General features: G+C 47.9%; 1 protein-coding gene across 1 annotated transcript in view; it reads left to right on the forward strand.

The window, feature by feature from the left end:
• LOC124718926 (chaoptin) overlaps positions 1 to 13367 on the forward strand; it is a 241022-nt gene that overhangs the window by 171069 nt on the left and 56586 nt on the right. Inside the window, exon 12 of the mRNA XM_047244580.1 lies at positions 10803 to 10943. Coding sequence (XP_047100536.1) covers positions 10803 to 10943 — 141 coding nt within the window. The remainder of the gene's footprint in view (positions 1 to 10802; positions 10944 to 13367) is intronic.

Here is a 13367-nt window from a genome sequence, read left to right on the forward strand (position 1 = left end):
TACGGCTGTTTGCTCTGCTCTAGTTTTAACAATTTGGTGATAGTAAGTGTAATCATCAGGTGACGCTGTGCTGACAACTTATATGTGTGCTCGCTTTCTTGGGACTGCTGCTGGTTCTTGCTCTGCTTCGATAGTATTTGCACTCACAGTTGATCCTACGAAAGGACTGTAAGGACTAACGTTCTTCGATTGTCTTTGTACTTACCACGACTTGGAGCTAAGTGCATGCAGCGGCGCAAATAAAATTTCCTCCACTGATATTTCGGCCGCGTATCGTCCGGCTATCCTCAGAATGAGTCACAAGACTGACGACAAGATTTTTTTTTTTTCCTTTTACTTTATTGTTATTTTAAAGCCTGTACAATAGGCAGGCTGTCAGCAGCACACTACGCTGCTCTTCAGCCATAGAATAAACAAGCAGCAAAAAACAGGAGAAGACACAGAAGTTACAGAACAGTGGGCAATAAAACAGGAGACACATAGATACAAAACGGAGCCGTTCACACTCGTCGATTATCCACACTGCTAACTGATGAGACGACGCACAAACACTGAAGATGACAATGGCACTGGTGAACGAGGGAGTGTGACGGTGAACACTGAACACTAAACACGACGGCACACACGAAACACTGATGGCGGCGATCTCCGGCGCGCGGATGTCCACGTAGCGTGTGCGAGTCCGGGGACCTGCCAAGGGGGGAAACAGGGGTGAGGTGGGGGAGAGGGGAGAAAAAGGATGCCAATGGTGGAGGGGACGGGGGCAGGAGGAGAGGGACAGCGGAGGGGAGGCCCGGGGGAGGAGGAGGGAGAAAAGGGGGAGGGAGGGAAAAAGGGAGAGAAGGGAGGGAGGGTGCCCAGAGGAGCAAGCACAGGAGGAGGCCAGGAGGATCAAAGTTGGTAGGAGGGGTAGATGGAGGGGAGGAGGGCATCATCAGGGAGGGGGAGCTGGCGGAAGCCACCTTGGGAGAGGGTAAGGAGGGTGGAGAGATGGAGACCGGGCGGGACGTGGGAATACAGGCGCGGCAGCGGGTGGGGATGGGAGAGGATCGAGGATACGAGCGGGTGAGGAGGATCAAGTTTTCAGGAGGTGTACAGGATCCGTATCCTTTCAAGGAAAAGGAGGAGGTGGGGGAAGGGCATGAGATCATACAGGATCCGCATGGGGGAGGGGAGACGGATGCGATAGGCGAGGCGGAGTGCATGGCGTTCAAGGATTTGGAGGGATTTATAAAAGGTAGGGGGAGCGGAGATCCATGCTGGATGGGCATAACAAAGGATAGGGCGGATGAGGGATTTATAGGTGTGGAGGATGGTGGAGGGGTCCAGACCCCACGTACGGCCGGAAAGGAGCTTGAGGAGACGGAGTCGGGAACGTGCCTTGGCTTGGATTGTCTGGAGATGGGGAGTCCAGGAGAGGCGACGGTCGAGGGTGACGCCAAAGTAATTAAGGGTGGGAGTGAGGGCGATGGGACGGCCATAGACGGTGAGATAGAAATCAAGGAGGCGGAAGGAAGGGGTGGTTTTGCCTACAATGATCGCCTGGGTTTTGGAAAGATTGACCTTGAGCAACCACTGGTTGCACCAAGCGGTGAACCGGTCAAGATGGGATTGGAGAAGGCGTTGGGAGCGTTGCAGGGTGGGGGCAAGGGCAAGGAAGGTGGTGTCATCGTCAAACTGGGGAAGGTGGACGGGGGGAGACGGCGGCGGTATGTCCGCCGTGTACAAAAGGTACAGAAGGGGGGAGAGGACGGAGCCTTGGGGCACACCGGCGGAGGGGAAAAAGGTGTAGGAATCCGTGTTATGGATGGTGGCATAGGAAGGACGGCGGGAGAGAAAGGAACCGATCAGACGGACGTAGTTAATGGGAATGGCGAAGGTTTGGAGCTTTAAGAGGAGACCGGAATGCCATACGCGGTCATAAGCGCGTTCGAGGTCAAGAGAGAGGAAAATTGCGGAGCGACGGGAATTGAGCTGTTCGGAAAGGAGATGAGTGAGGTGAAGGAGAAGATCGTCGGAAGAGAAGGACGGCCGAAAGCCACACTGGGTAACGGGAAGGAGGCGGTGCTGGCGGAGATGCTGGTGGATGCGTCGGGTGAGGATAGATTCCAGGACCTTGCTGAAGACCGAGGTAAGGCTGATGGGACGGTAGGAGGAGACGGCGGACAGCGGTTTGCCGGGTTTAAGGAACATGAGGATACGGGAGGTTTTCCACAGGTCGGGGTAGTAACCGGTGGACAGGACTACATTGTAGAGCCTGGCCAGGGTGGAGAGAAAAGAGACAGGAGCTTCACGAAGGTGACGGTGGGTGACACGATCGTGACCAGGAGCGGTGTTGCGTTTTGTGCGGAGTGTAGCAATGAGATCCTGTGTAGTGATAGGAGTATTGAGGTCTGTGGGTGAAATGATGTCCAAGTACTGGAAACCAGGAGCGAGGGGAGGGACAGAAGTGTCAGTTCGATCGCGGATATCCGGGAAGAGGGAGTAATCGAACTGGGGATCATCGGGGATGGAAAACACATCGGACAGGTAGGAGGCAAAGTGATTGGCCTTACTAAGGGCGTCAGGGAAGGGGTGATCATCATGGAGAAGAGGATAGTAGGGGGAGGGCTTAGTTCCGGTAAGGCGACGGAAGGCGGACCAGAACTTGGACGAGTTTATTGGGAGGGTAGCAATTAAACGGGTGCATGTCTGTCGCCAGTCCCGGCGTTTCTTAGCCGCGAGCAAATTACGAACGTGTCGCTGGAGTTGCCGGTGGCGTCGTAGTGTGTCCGGGTCACGCGTGCGGAGGAAGGCACGGTAGAGACGACGGGATTCACAGAGGAGGAGGACGGCCTGTGGGGGTAAGGTAGGACGGTGGGGGTGGATGGCGACAGTAGGAACGTGGGCCTCCACGGCCTCAGACAAGGTCTGCTGGAGAAAGGAGGCGGCATGGGTGACATCATCGGGATGGCGATAGGTGAGAGGGTGGCTATCGACCTGGGTGGAGAGGGTATCCCGGTAGGCATTCCAGTTGGCACGGGAATAGTCATGGATGTACTTAGAGGGAGGGTCAGTAAGAGGTTCGGGGCGGGGGGACGACAAGATGCCAAGCGCGGCCTTATATGCCTCCACCGAGGCGGTACTGCGCATGCGGGTCACAGATGCTGGTCTGCGACAAAGAAATACGCTTACACGTGCGCCGCCTGTGGCGAAGGCGTACAGACGTTCGATTCGCTTATCGATCTATAATCGGCGGCGGCGACTCCATGACGATTTCTCTGCAGTTTAATTACCCCAAGAGCCTGATTCCATGCTTTGTCCAAATTAAAACCATTACCTCTATTTATTAAATTATTAAATTATTAGCTAATCTAATCTCTATAGCTTCCTTGAAGACAGATTCCCAAAAGGAAGAGGTGGATGTTAAGATCTTCACATCACTCTAATTCATGGAATGCCCTGTATCAATACAATGTTCGGCCACAGCTGACTTGTCTGGCTGTAATAAGCGTGTGTATCTTCGATGCTCCACACCCGGTTTACGAAGCTGTAAATCGTCCTTCACAGAGCCGAGTAAAGCTGCGATGTTCGTGGCGGTTCGTGGCGGGGGGGTGGGGGGGGGGGGAAGAGGCTGGAAGATCACCTTAACAGAGCGTTTTTTCAAGAATACAGCCTATCTATTTAATAAATAGAGATAATGGTTTTAATTTGGACAAAGCATGGAATCCGGCTCTTGGAGTAATTAAACTGCAGGGAAGTCGTCATGGAGTCACCGCCACCAATCATACATCGATAAGCGAATCGAATGTCTGTACGCCTTCGCCACAGGCGGCGCACGTGTAAGCGTATTTCTTTGTCGCAGACCAGCATCTGTGGCCTGCATGCGCAGTACCGCCGCGGTGCAGGCATATAAGGCCGTGCTTGGCCTCTTGTCGTCAGTTTTGTGACTCACTCTGAGGATGGCCGGACGATACGTGGCCGAAATATCAGTGGAGGAAATTTTTTTTGCGCAGCTGCTTGCCCGAAATTTAATGGACTATTCATTACGCCGCGAGAAGTTGAAAATGCTCATTGTGTATATTGCAGCCGCTTGAACTCTCTGGTACTGTATGTTGACCGATCTGATCTTTCAGTGCCGTTAGCATGTATTAAAGCCCTAAAATGTCTCACAATATAGCTGTGCTAAGGCAGTAACTTTACGAAAATGTTGAAAACTATTCCGCCAATACTGAGTAGGTCAGTATCACAGCCGCCGCTTCCGAAGAAATCATTTACCAGAGCAGGTTTAATGGAGCTAGTGAGCGCTAATTACGTAACTGCTGTCAATAAATGTCATAATTATCTCAAGTATTAATAGATTTTTCGTAGCTCAGTATGTAGTTGTTATCGTCCGTAGCTAAGATAACCAGTGAAAATAGCGCATGCAACTGATCAGTCAGGTGTGCAATTACACATTTCATGTCTCCTAACTAGCATCATGTAACTGTCAAAAATATGCCATCTTTCCACTATAGAAAACACGAGATCACTTAGAAAGAATGTAACTGCCTTTTGAAATCGATCTTGAAGGCCAACACTGCTTCAAAAACCCGAGTGAAATTCAGGCCAATTAATTAGTCACTTTTCTGAAGACTTTTTAGTACGAAGATATTCAGCTTCCTTTTACTGAGATTCACTCAGGTAACAATGCTCCTTCTTTTCAGTAAAATGATTCTGATTGCATTTATCATGATAGACATCAAGTACAAACGATCTTGGATCAAATAACTTCTCCACACAAGTTTTGCATAAATAGCATCTTCTTTGCAGTTTTATTTGTCTACATAATACATATTCACTACATTAACGTGCTAAAAGTAGATCTGATTGGTCGAACGTATTGGTTTTAGGTTAATGCAATGGTGACAATTAGGCAACTAACTGATACAGATTTGAAATCATACAAACGGTTTACTTTTTTTCTTGTGCAATACAGATCAACATATTTTAATAATAATCCAAAGCCGCAGCCGCATCGACGACGCCTTCTAGCTTTGCATGGTAGTCAGGCTGGCGCCTATGGTAACCATGACGCCGTACCTTGCTATAGCAAGTCCTCTGTCGTTCCTCCAGCGTACTCGATTCCACATAACAGAATGAACAACAACGCACTGTACACACAATGTTTAACATAAACCATGCACATTACAAATGTACACTGACGTGACAAAAGTCATGGGGCACTGATATGCATATACACATATGGTGGCAAACCAGCTGACACAACGTATAAAGGGAGCTGTCATTGTACTCAGGTGATTCACGTCAAAAGGTTTCGACGTTATTCTGTATGCACGACGGGAATTAATGGAGCTTGAACGCGGAGCTAGACAAATGGGACATTCCATGTTGGAAATCGTTAGGGAATTCAGTATTCCGAGATCCACAGAGTCAAGAGTGTGGCGAGAATACCAAATTTCAGGCATTGCCTCTCACCACGGATAACGCAGTGGCCGACGGGCTTCACTTAACGACCGAGAGCAGCTGCGTTTGCGTTGAGTTGTCAGCATTAACAGACAAGCGAAATAACGGCAGAAACCAATGTTGGATGTACCGGATGATCAAAAAGTCAGTATAAATTTGAAAAATGAATAAATCACGGAATAATGTAGATAGAGAGGTACAAATTGACACACATGCTTGGAATGACATGGGGTTTTATTAGAACCAAAAAAATACAAAAGTTCAAAAAATGTCCGACAGATGGCGCTTCGTCTGATCAGACTAGCAATAATTAGCATAACAAAGTAAGACAAAGCAAAGATGATGTTCTTTACAGGAAATGCTCAATATGTCCACCATCATTCCTCGACAATAACTGTAGTCGAGGAATAATGTTGTGAACAGCACTGTAAAGCATGTCCGGACTTATGGTGAGGCATTGGCGTCGGATGTTGTCTTTCAGCATCTCTAGAGATGTCGGTCGATCACGATACACTTGCGACTTCAGGTAACCCCAAAGTCAATGATCGCACGGACTGAGGTCTGGGGACCTGGGAGGCCAAGCATGACGAAAGTGGCCGCTGAGCGCACGATCATCACCAAACGACGCGCGCAAGAGATCTTTGACGCGTCTAGCAATACTTTTTTTTTTTGTTCTAATAAAACCCCGTCATTCCAAGCATGTATGTCAATTTTTTCCTCTGTATCTTCCTCTCCGTGGTTTATTAAGTTTTCAAATTTATACTGACTTTTTGATCACCCGGTACAACGACTGTATCGGTTAGGACAGCGCGTCGAAATTTGGCGTTTTGAGGACAGTGCGGAAAAATTTGGCGTTAATAGGCTACGGCAGCAGACGACCGACGCGTGTGCCTTTGCTAACAGCACTGCGCCGTCTGCGGCACCTCTCCTGCGCTCGTGTCCAACCAAACCAGTTGGACCCTTGAGGATTGGAGGACCGTGGAGCGGTCGGATCGTTACTGATTTCAGTTGGCAACAGCTGCCGGTAGGGTTCGAGTGTGGCGCAGACCCTACGAAGCCATGGATCCAGGTTGTCAACAAAGCATTGTGCAAGATGGCGGTAACTACATAGTGGTGTGGGTTGTTTTTGCATGGAATGGATTGGAGCATCTGGGTGTTCGGCTACTTGGAAATCATTTGCAGTCATTCATGGACGTCAAGTTTCCAAACAACTAAGCAATTTTTATGGATAACGGTTCAACCGTGAATTTAAACTTTCAGAAAACTTCTCTTAAAGAATTTACTTTATTTACTAGCAATTCACCAAGAACATTAACACATTTAATCACACTAGGTGAGCGTGGAAGTAGTTGCCAGGAAGTTACTGATGGAAAATAAAATTACCTTTAACAAATGTGAATTTTATTCCTAAAAGCCTTTCAAAAACAGGTCTAAAATTACAATCAGAAAGCACCCTCTAAATATCAAGTTACAATTATTCAGAGACAGAATAACAATTTTTTTTTTCTACAATAGGAGCCTTCGGGCTGAGAAGCTTCCGCCCCCTTTCAACACGGCCGTAGTCACAACCGCTCACAACGACCTCTGAAAGACTACACTGGTGCAAATCTGCAACACACCAGATTACTTTAAACTAGAAATTTTAACAGCTCACACAAACACATTACCTATGCACCCTTTAAGAGGGATGGAAATGGTACAAACACTCACACTAAGAAATTATTTGCCACCAAAAGTGCAATTTGATTTTAAAAGGGCTCTTACGAGGGAAGGGTGGCAACTTTATAAAAATGACTATTTAAATAAAACCCATGAAATTCAGACTTACATAAAGTGTACAACATGCTCTACATTACACATATACCGCCTCGCAAGATGATAGGCAAGATAAAAACATATTTCAGGAATTCGGCCTTTACCTTAATTCTATAAATTCGTTAACACCGAATTCGACAGAGACAGCTATTAACGTACGACAGATTGACGGGGGGATTACTAAACAACACGAACCGCAGATTGCTCTAAACCTCCCCAATTCCACAAGGGAAAAGCGGACCACCCAATTCACAAATAACCACCTTCCCGCGGGTGGGCAAACGGAGAAGAATGGTGGGACGACCACAAAACAAACTGGCTGGTGACCTCACCAAGAAAACAAGTAGAATTTAACAAGTAAATGAAACAAAATATCTGCAACCACTTAACTTCTAATACACTGCGATTTATGGCGAAGACCTGGCGCAGCACCCCCAACGCTCTCCCGAACCGTCCGCTGCCAGCCGCTTCAACGGACGCAGGAAGGCGCGCCGATCTCCCGTCTCACGGCGTCGCAGCTCGCCGCAGCCAGCTCGATGTCGTGGTTTCGCTCCTGTTGCTCTCGTGTGAACAGCGAAGCCTCTACCCCTTTCTATACGGCGCTGCCCACTGGACTCACGTGGGGACCTCACATGCGCCGACGCTCAAGGCGGACACGTCATCTCGTGTCTCAGTGCGCGACCGACCAACCGACCGATCCAACTGCCAATGACCGCTGCCCGAGCAACTCGAGCAGACTGGCGGCCTAACGCGCAGACTCAGATGCAGGAACTCAGCCCCGACCGGGCGACCACTAGCTGAGTTCCGTTACTGGCGGAGTGGCAAGACTCTCATTTTCTGGCCTTAAAGTTGACCCAAAGGACAGACACAAACTGACTAGACTGAGACTGTCAAACTCACCGGCTGCGGAGCTCATAGCGCCCCTTAAATGCACGTGAACAGGCAACTTTTCCCCTTTCCCACCAGAGGGAGACACCAAAGCTGCGATTGCCTCAGCGGCGCCCCCGCCAGAAACGGAAAGCGACTGCTTTACACTAAGCGCTGCAGCGCGCTCTTCAAAACAGCAATTTTTACCACGGCTAAACTACACTCCTGGAAATTGAAATAAGAACACCGTGAATTCATTGTCCCAGGAAGGGGAAACTTTATTGACACATTCCTGGGGTCAGATACATCACATGATCACACTGACAGAACCACAGGCACATAGACACAGGCAACAGAGCATGCACAATGTCGGCACTAGTACAGTGTATATCCACCTTTCGCAGCAATGCAGGCTGCTATTCTCCCATGGAGACGATCGTAGAGATGCTGGATGTAGTCCTGTGGAACGGCTTGCCATGCCATTTCCACCTGGCGCCTCAGTTGGACCAGCGTTCGCGCTGGACATGCAGACCGCGTGAAACGACGCTTCATCCAGTCCCAAACATGCTCAATGGGGGACAGATCCGGAGATCTTGCTGGCCAGGGTAGTTGACTTACACCTTCTAGAGCACGTTGGGTGGCACGGGATACATGCGGACGTGCATTGTCCTGTTGGAACAGCAAGTTCCCTTGCCGGTCTAGGAATGGTAGAACGATGGGTTCGATGACGGTTTGGATGTACCGTGCACTATTCAGTGTCCCCTCGACGATCACCAGTGGTGTACGGCCAGTGTAGGAGATCGCTCCCCACACCATGATGCCGGGTGTTGGCCGTGTGTGCCTCGGTCGTATGCAGTCCTGATTGTGGCGCTCACCTGCACGGCGCCAAACACGCATACGACCATCATTGGCACCAAGGCAGAAGCGACTCTCATCGCTGAAGACGACACGTCTCCATTCGTCCCTCCATTCACGCCTGTCGCGACACCACTGGAGGCGGGCTGCACGATGTTGGGGCGTGAGCGGAAGACGGCCTAACGGTATGCGGGACCGTAGCCCAGCTTCATGGAGACGGTTGCGAATGGTCCTCGCCGATACCCCAGGAGCAACAGTGTCCCTAATTTGCTGGGAAGTGGCGGTGCGGTCCCCTACGGCACTGCGTAGGATCCTACGGTCTTGGCGTGCATCCGTGCGTCGCTGCGGTCCGGTCCCAGGTCGACGGGCACGTGCACCTTCCGCCGACCACTGGCGACAACATCGATGTACTGTGGAGACCTCACGCCCCACGTGTTGAGCAATTCGGCGGTACGTCCACCCGGCCTCCCGCATGCCCACTATACGCCCTCGGTCAAAGTCCGTCAGCTGCACATACGGTTCACGTCCACGCTGTCGCGGCATGCTACCAGTGTTAAAGACTGCGATGGAGCTCCGTATGCCACGGCAAACTGGCTGACACTGACGGCGGCGGTGCACAAATGCTGCGCAGCTAGCGCCATTCGACGGCCAACACCGCGGTTCCTGGTGTGTCCGCTGTGCCGTGCGTGTGATCATTGGTTGTACAGCCCTCTCGCAGTGTCCGGAGCAAGTATGGTGGGTCTTACACACCGGTGTCAATGTGTTCTTTTTTCCATTTCCAGGAGTGTATAACCCATGTCATCGGATGGCAGCTGTTCGTGACTAGTTTGAAGAACATTCTGGGCAATCAAAGGCGAATGGTTTGGCCACCCAGATCGCCTGAGATCAACCCCACCGAATATTTATGTAACATACCGAGACGTCAGTTCGTGCACAAAATCCTGTACCTGCAATACTTTCGAAATTGTGGACTGCTAAAGGAGGAGCACGGCTCAGTATTTCTGTACGGTGCTCCCAAAGACTTGTTGAGCCCAGACAAATTGAGATTTGACACGATATTAGGAGGTGTCAGACGACCTTTGTCACCTCAACGTGTGCACTTTATATCATGTCCGCAGCTCGTGGTCTTGCGGTAGCGTTCTTGCTTCCTGCGCACGGGGTCCCGGGTCCGATTCCAGGCGGGGTCAGGGGTTTTCTCTACCTCGTGATAACTGAGGGTTGTGTCATCATCATCATTTTATCACCATTGACTCACAAGTCGCCGAAGTGGCGTCAAATAAAAAGGACTTGCAATACGGCGGCCGAACTTCCCCCCATGGGGCCTCCCGGCCAACAATGCCATACGATCAGTTCATTTCATTTCGTCACCTCAGCGTATGTACTTCTTATATCATGATCAATACATCTTGACTGTATTCTCTTTAACATAAATACTACATATTTTAAACACCCAATGTGCTTTCTGCAAGCGATACATCGAACTGCCGTATTGACCGAAGGTAGTACTGACAGTCAGTACCAGACTTGTAACTACGGTTTTCCTTCAAAAAAAGGGAATGAAAGCACTATTTCAGCAAGTTCGAATGTCGTAAGACATACTTTTCTTACTTTCATTTGAATTCTGTACCATAATTATCACCCAACTGGATTGGTAATACAAGGGGGAGGGGGGTTGTGTAGCTACGCTGTAGTGGTAGTTCTGCATGCATTGCACTGGGGCTCAGGCATGTCAGTGGTCGTGTAGCTGTGCTGTAGTGGTGGTTGCGCTGTCAATGGTTTGGAAGTCCAGGCACGTCAGGGGTGGTGTGGTGGTGTTGCAGTCGCTGGCGCGCCTCGACCTGTCCCACAACCGGCTGGTGCGCGTCGAGGATGCTACCTTCTCCACACTGGCCAGGCTCGCGTCGCTGGACCTCAGCCACAACCCGGAGCTGCTGCTGGACTCCAGGGGCCGTTGCTTCCAGGTTGGTGATTACTCTCTAGTAAATTTATGGATGTCTTAAACAAGAATTCTGATCCCTCGTTTATGGTGCATATCAATGGATTCATATCTTTTGTGGAATTGAACTTCATTTGTCTCCTAGATCAGGCAATCTGTTATCTGAGGAGTATGGGTGATACGGGCAAATTAGGTTAACATAATGTTGACTATTTTCATGTTCAAACTGCGTCATGTCTGAATTCAAACTCGAGCTTTAAAGATCATTCACGACGTTCTTCCTCAGGAGATGACTCATTGGCGTAGGCCCACGTGTGGCTGTCATACAGTAATGATCTGTCTTACTACTGGTGCAGTAAGGCCGACATCATCATCATCGTAAACTAAAGGCTATACCTTGTCGAGTTAGCCACGTCATCCTCTTCAATTCTTCATACGATTTTATCCCCATATCTTCTTTGATGTTATTAAAATACGTTGCTCTTGGCCTGTCTCTTGGTTTCTCCCCTAAAACTTTTCCTTCAAATACGTTCTTTAGGAACTGATTGTGTCTCATTATGTGCCATATCGTTTTTTATTTTCTTCTTCCTATATAATTTAGCAGCGCTCTGTTCTCATTCACTTCTCTTAAGAGAACCGAGTGAGGTGGCGCAGTGGTTAGACACTGGACTCGCATTCGGGAGGACGACGGTTCAATCCCACGTCGGCCATCCTGATTTAGGTTTTCCGTGATTTCCCTAAATCGCTCCAGGCAAATGCCGGGATGGTTCCTTTCAAAGGGCACGGCCGACTTCCTTCCCCATCCTTCCCTAATCCGATGAGACCGATGACCTAGCTGTCTGGTCTCCTTCCCCAAAAACAACCGACCAACTTCTCTTAAGACCTGCTCATTACTTTTTCTATCTACCCAGCTTGTTTTCGTCTTCACATCCGTATGTTGAGACACTCCAGACAAAAGTTTTGGCAAACTGTTTCCTTCTTACTAGGATTATGTGATTGTGTGTTAGTAAATTCCTTTTATTTTGGAAAGCTTGCTTATCCAAGGCTATTATTTTCTTTATATCTGTGATACATTTATTGTCGTCAGTGATTGTGCTCCCCAAATAACAGACGTTCTCAACCTGCTCTAGAACATCATCTCCTAGTTTAATATTAACTTTACCATTTTATTTTGTCTTCTCTACTACCATAGTTTTCGTTTTCTTCTTATTTATTTTTAGATTAAATTCTTTTAGGATTTTGGCAAATTTTAGCAACATAAACTCCATTTCCTTTACTGAGTTCTTATTTTTGCCTTCTTCTTCACACCATTCACTTCTATCTCTGCTTCCTGCCTTCTATACAGGTTCCACATTAATCTTATCTCCCTCCTATCAAGATATATTTCCTTCATTGTTCGGAATAACTATTTACAATTAACCATGTCAAATGCTTTTTGTAAATCTATACAGGTGAAGTAGATTTTCCTATTAACTCCAATTCGTCTTTCTAATACCATCCTCAGAGCTAGTATTGCCTCTCTAGTTCCTTTTCCGGATCTGAAACCAAACTGGTCTTCTCCTAGGTTTCCTTCAATTTTCCTTCTTATTCTATTATTTTTATGTTTAACATTCTTTTCGAAGTGTGAGATAGTAAGGTGATAGTTCTATAGTTCTCACAGTCCAGAGAATTTCCTTTTTTGGGAATTATTACTGTTTTGCTGTTAAGCATATCTGTAGGTGGTTCTTTTCCATCTTCATAGTACTCTTTAATAAGTTTATATAAGTACTCTTTTAACAGAATCTTCCGTCAGTTCTTGGTAGAACAACATTATAATATATGAAAAGCACCAGTTTGCTTTTGTTCTACAATATTACTTTTATTGTAAACCGGTTTTCGGCTTACAATAAAAGTAATATTATAGAACAAAAGCAAACTGGTGCTTTTCAGTTATTATAAGTGCTCTTTTGTTAATTCTCCAATTTCCTTCAGTATTTCTGCTGGGATGTTATCTATGCCTGGGCGACTGGGGCGGGATTTTCGTGCAGAAAAACAGCAAATGATCTGTGAAGAGGGTGCAGTTCCTCCTACCCCTATGGCCAAAGTTATGGGGCGCAGTGGGAAAGGAGGCTGCACACAGCCCCACCAATACCCTTTGAAATAAAGTTTCTAATTTTGGTTCTTTGTGAACGTTCCATCTCTAAAGCCCAGCTCCTAGCTTCAAACAGATCATAGCCACTGACTCCATTGAATTAACTATGAAATATCCACATTTCCATCTTTTCTTTTATTCCATGAAGTATGAGACAAGATTTTCGTATCTTCAAAGGAGTTTTTGTATCCTTTTGTAAGGCAGCGTTCCCCTACCTTAGACTTTTACAAGTTTGCGTCCAGTGTAATGTGGTTTGTTTCCCCCTTGTAATTTTAACGTTGAAAATTCGTTTGATGCTTTATCTTGCCCAGTGTATTG

Source organism: Schistocerca piceifrons, chromosome 10 (assembly GCF_021461385.2).
Source record: "Schistocerca piceifrons isolate TAMUIC-IGC-003096 chromosome 10, iqSchPice1.1, whole genome shotgun sequence".
Taxonomy (NCBI): Eukaryota; Metazoa; Arthropoda; class Insecta; order Orthoptera; family Acrididae; genus Schistocerca; species Schistocerca piceifrons.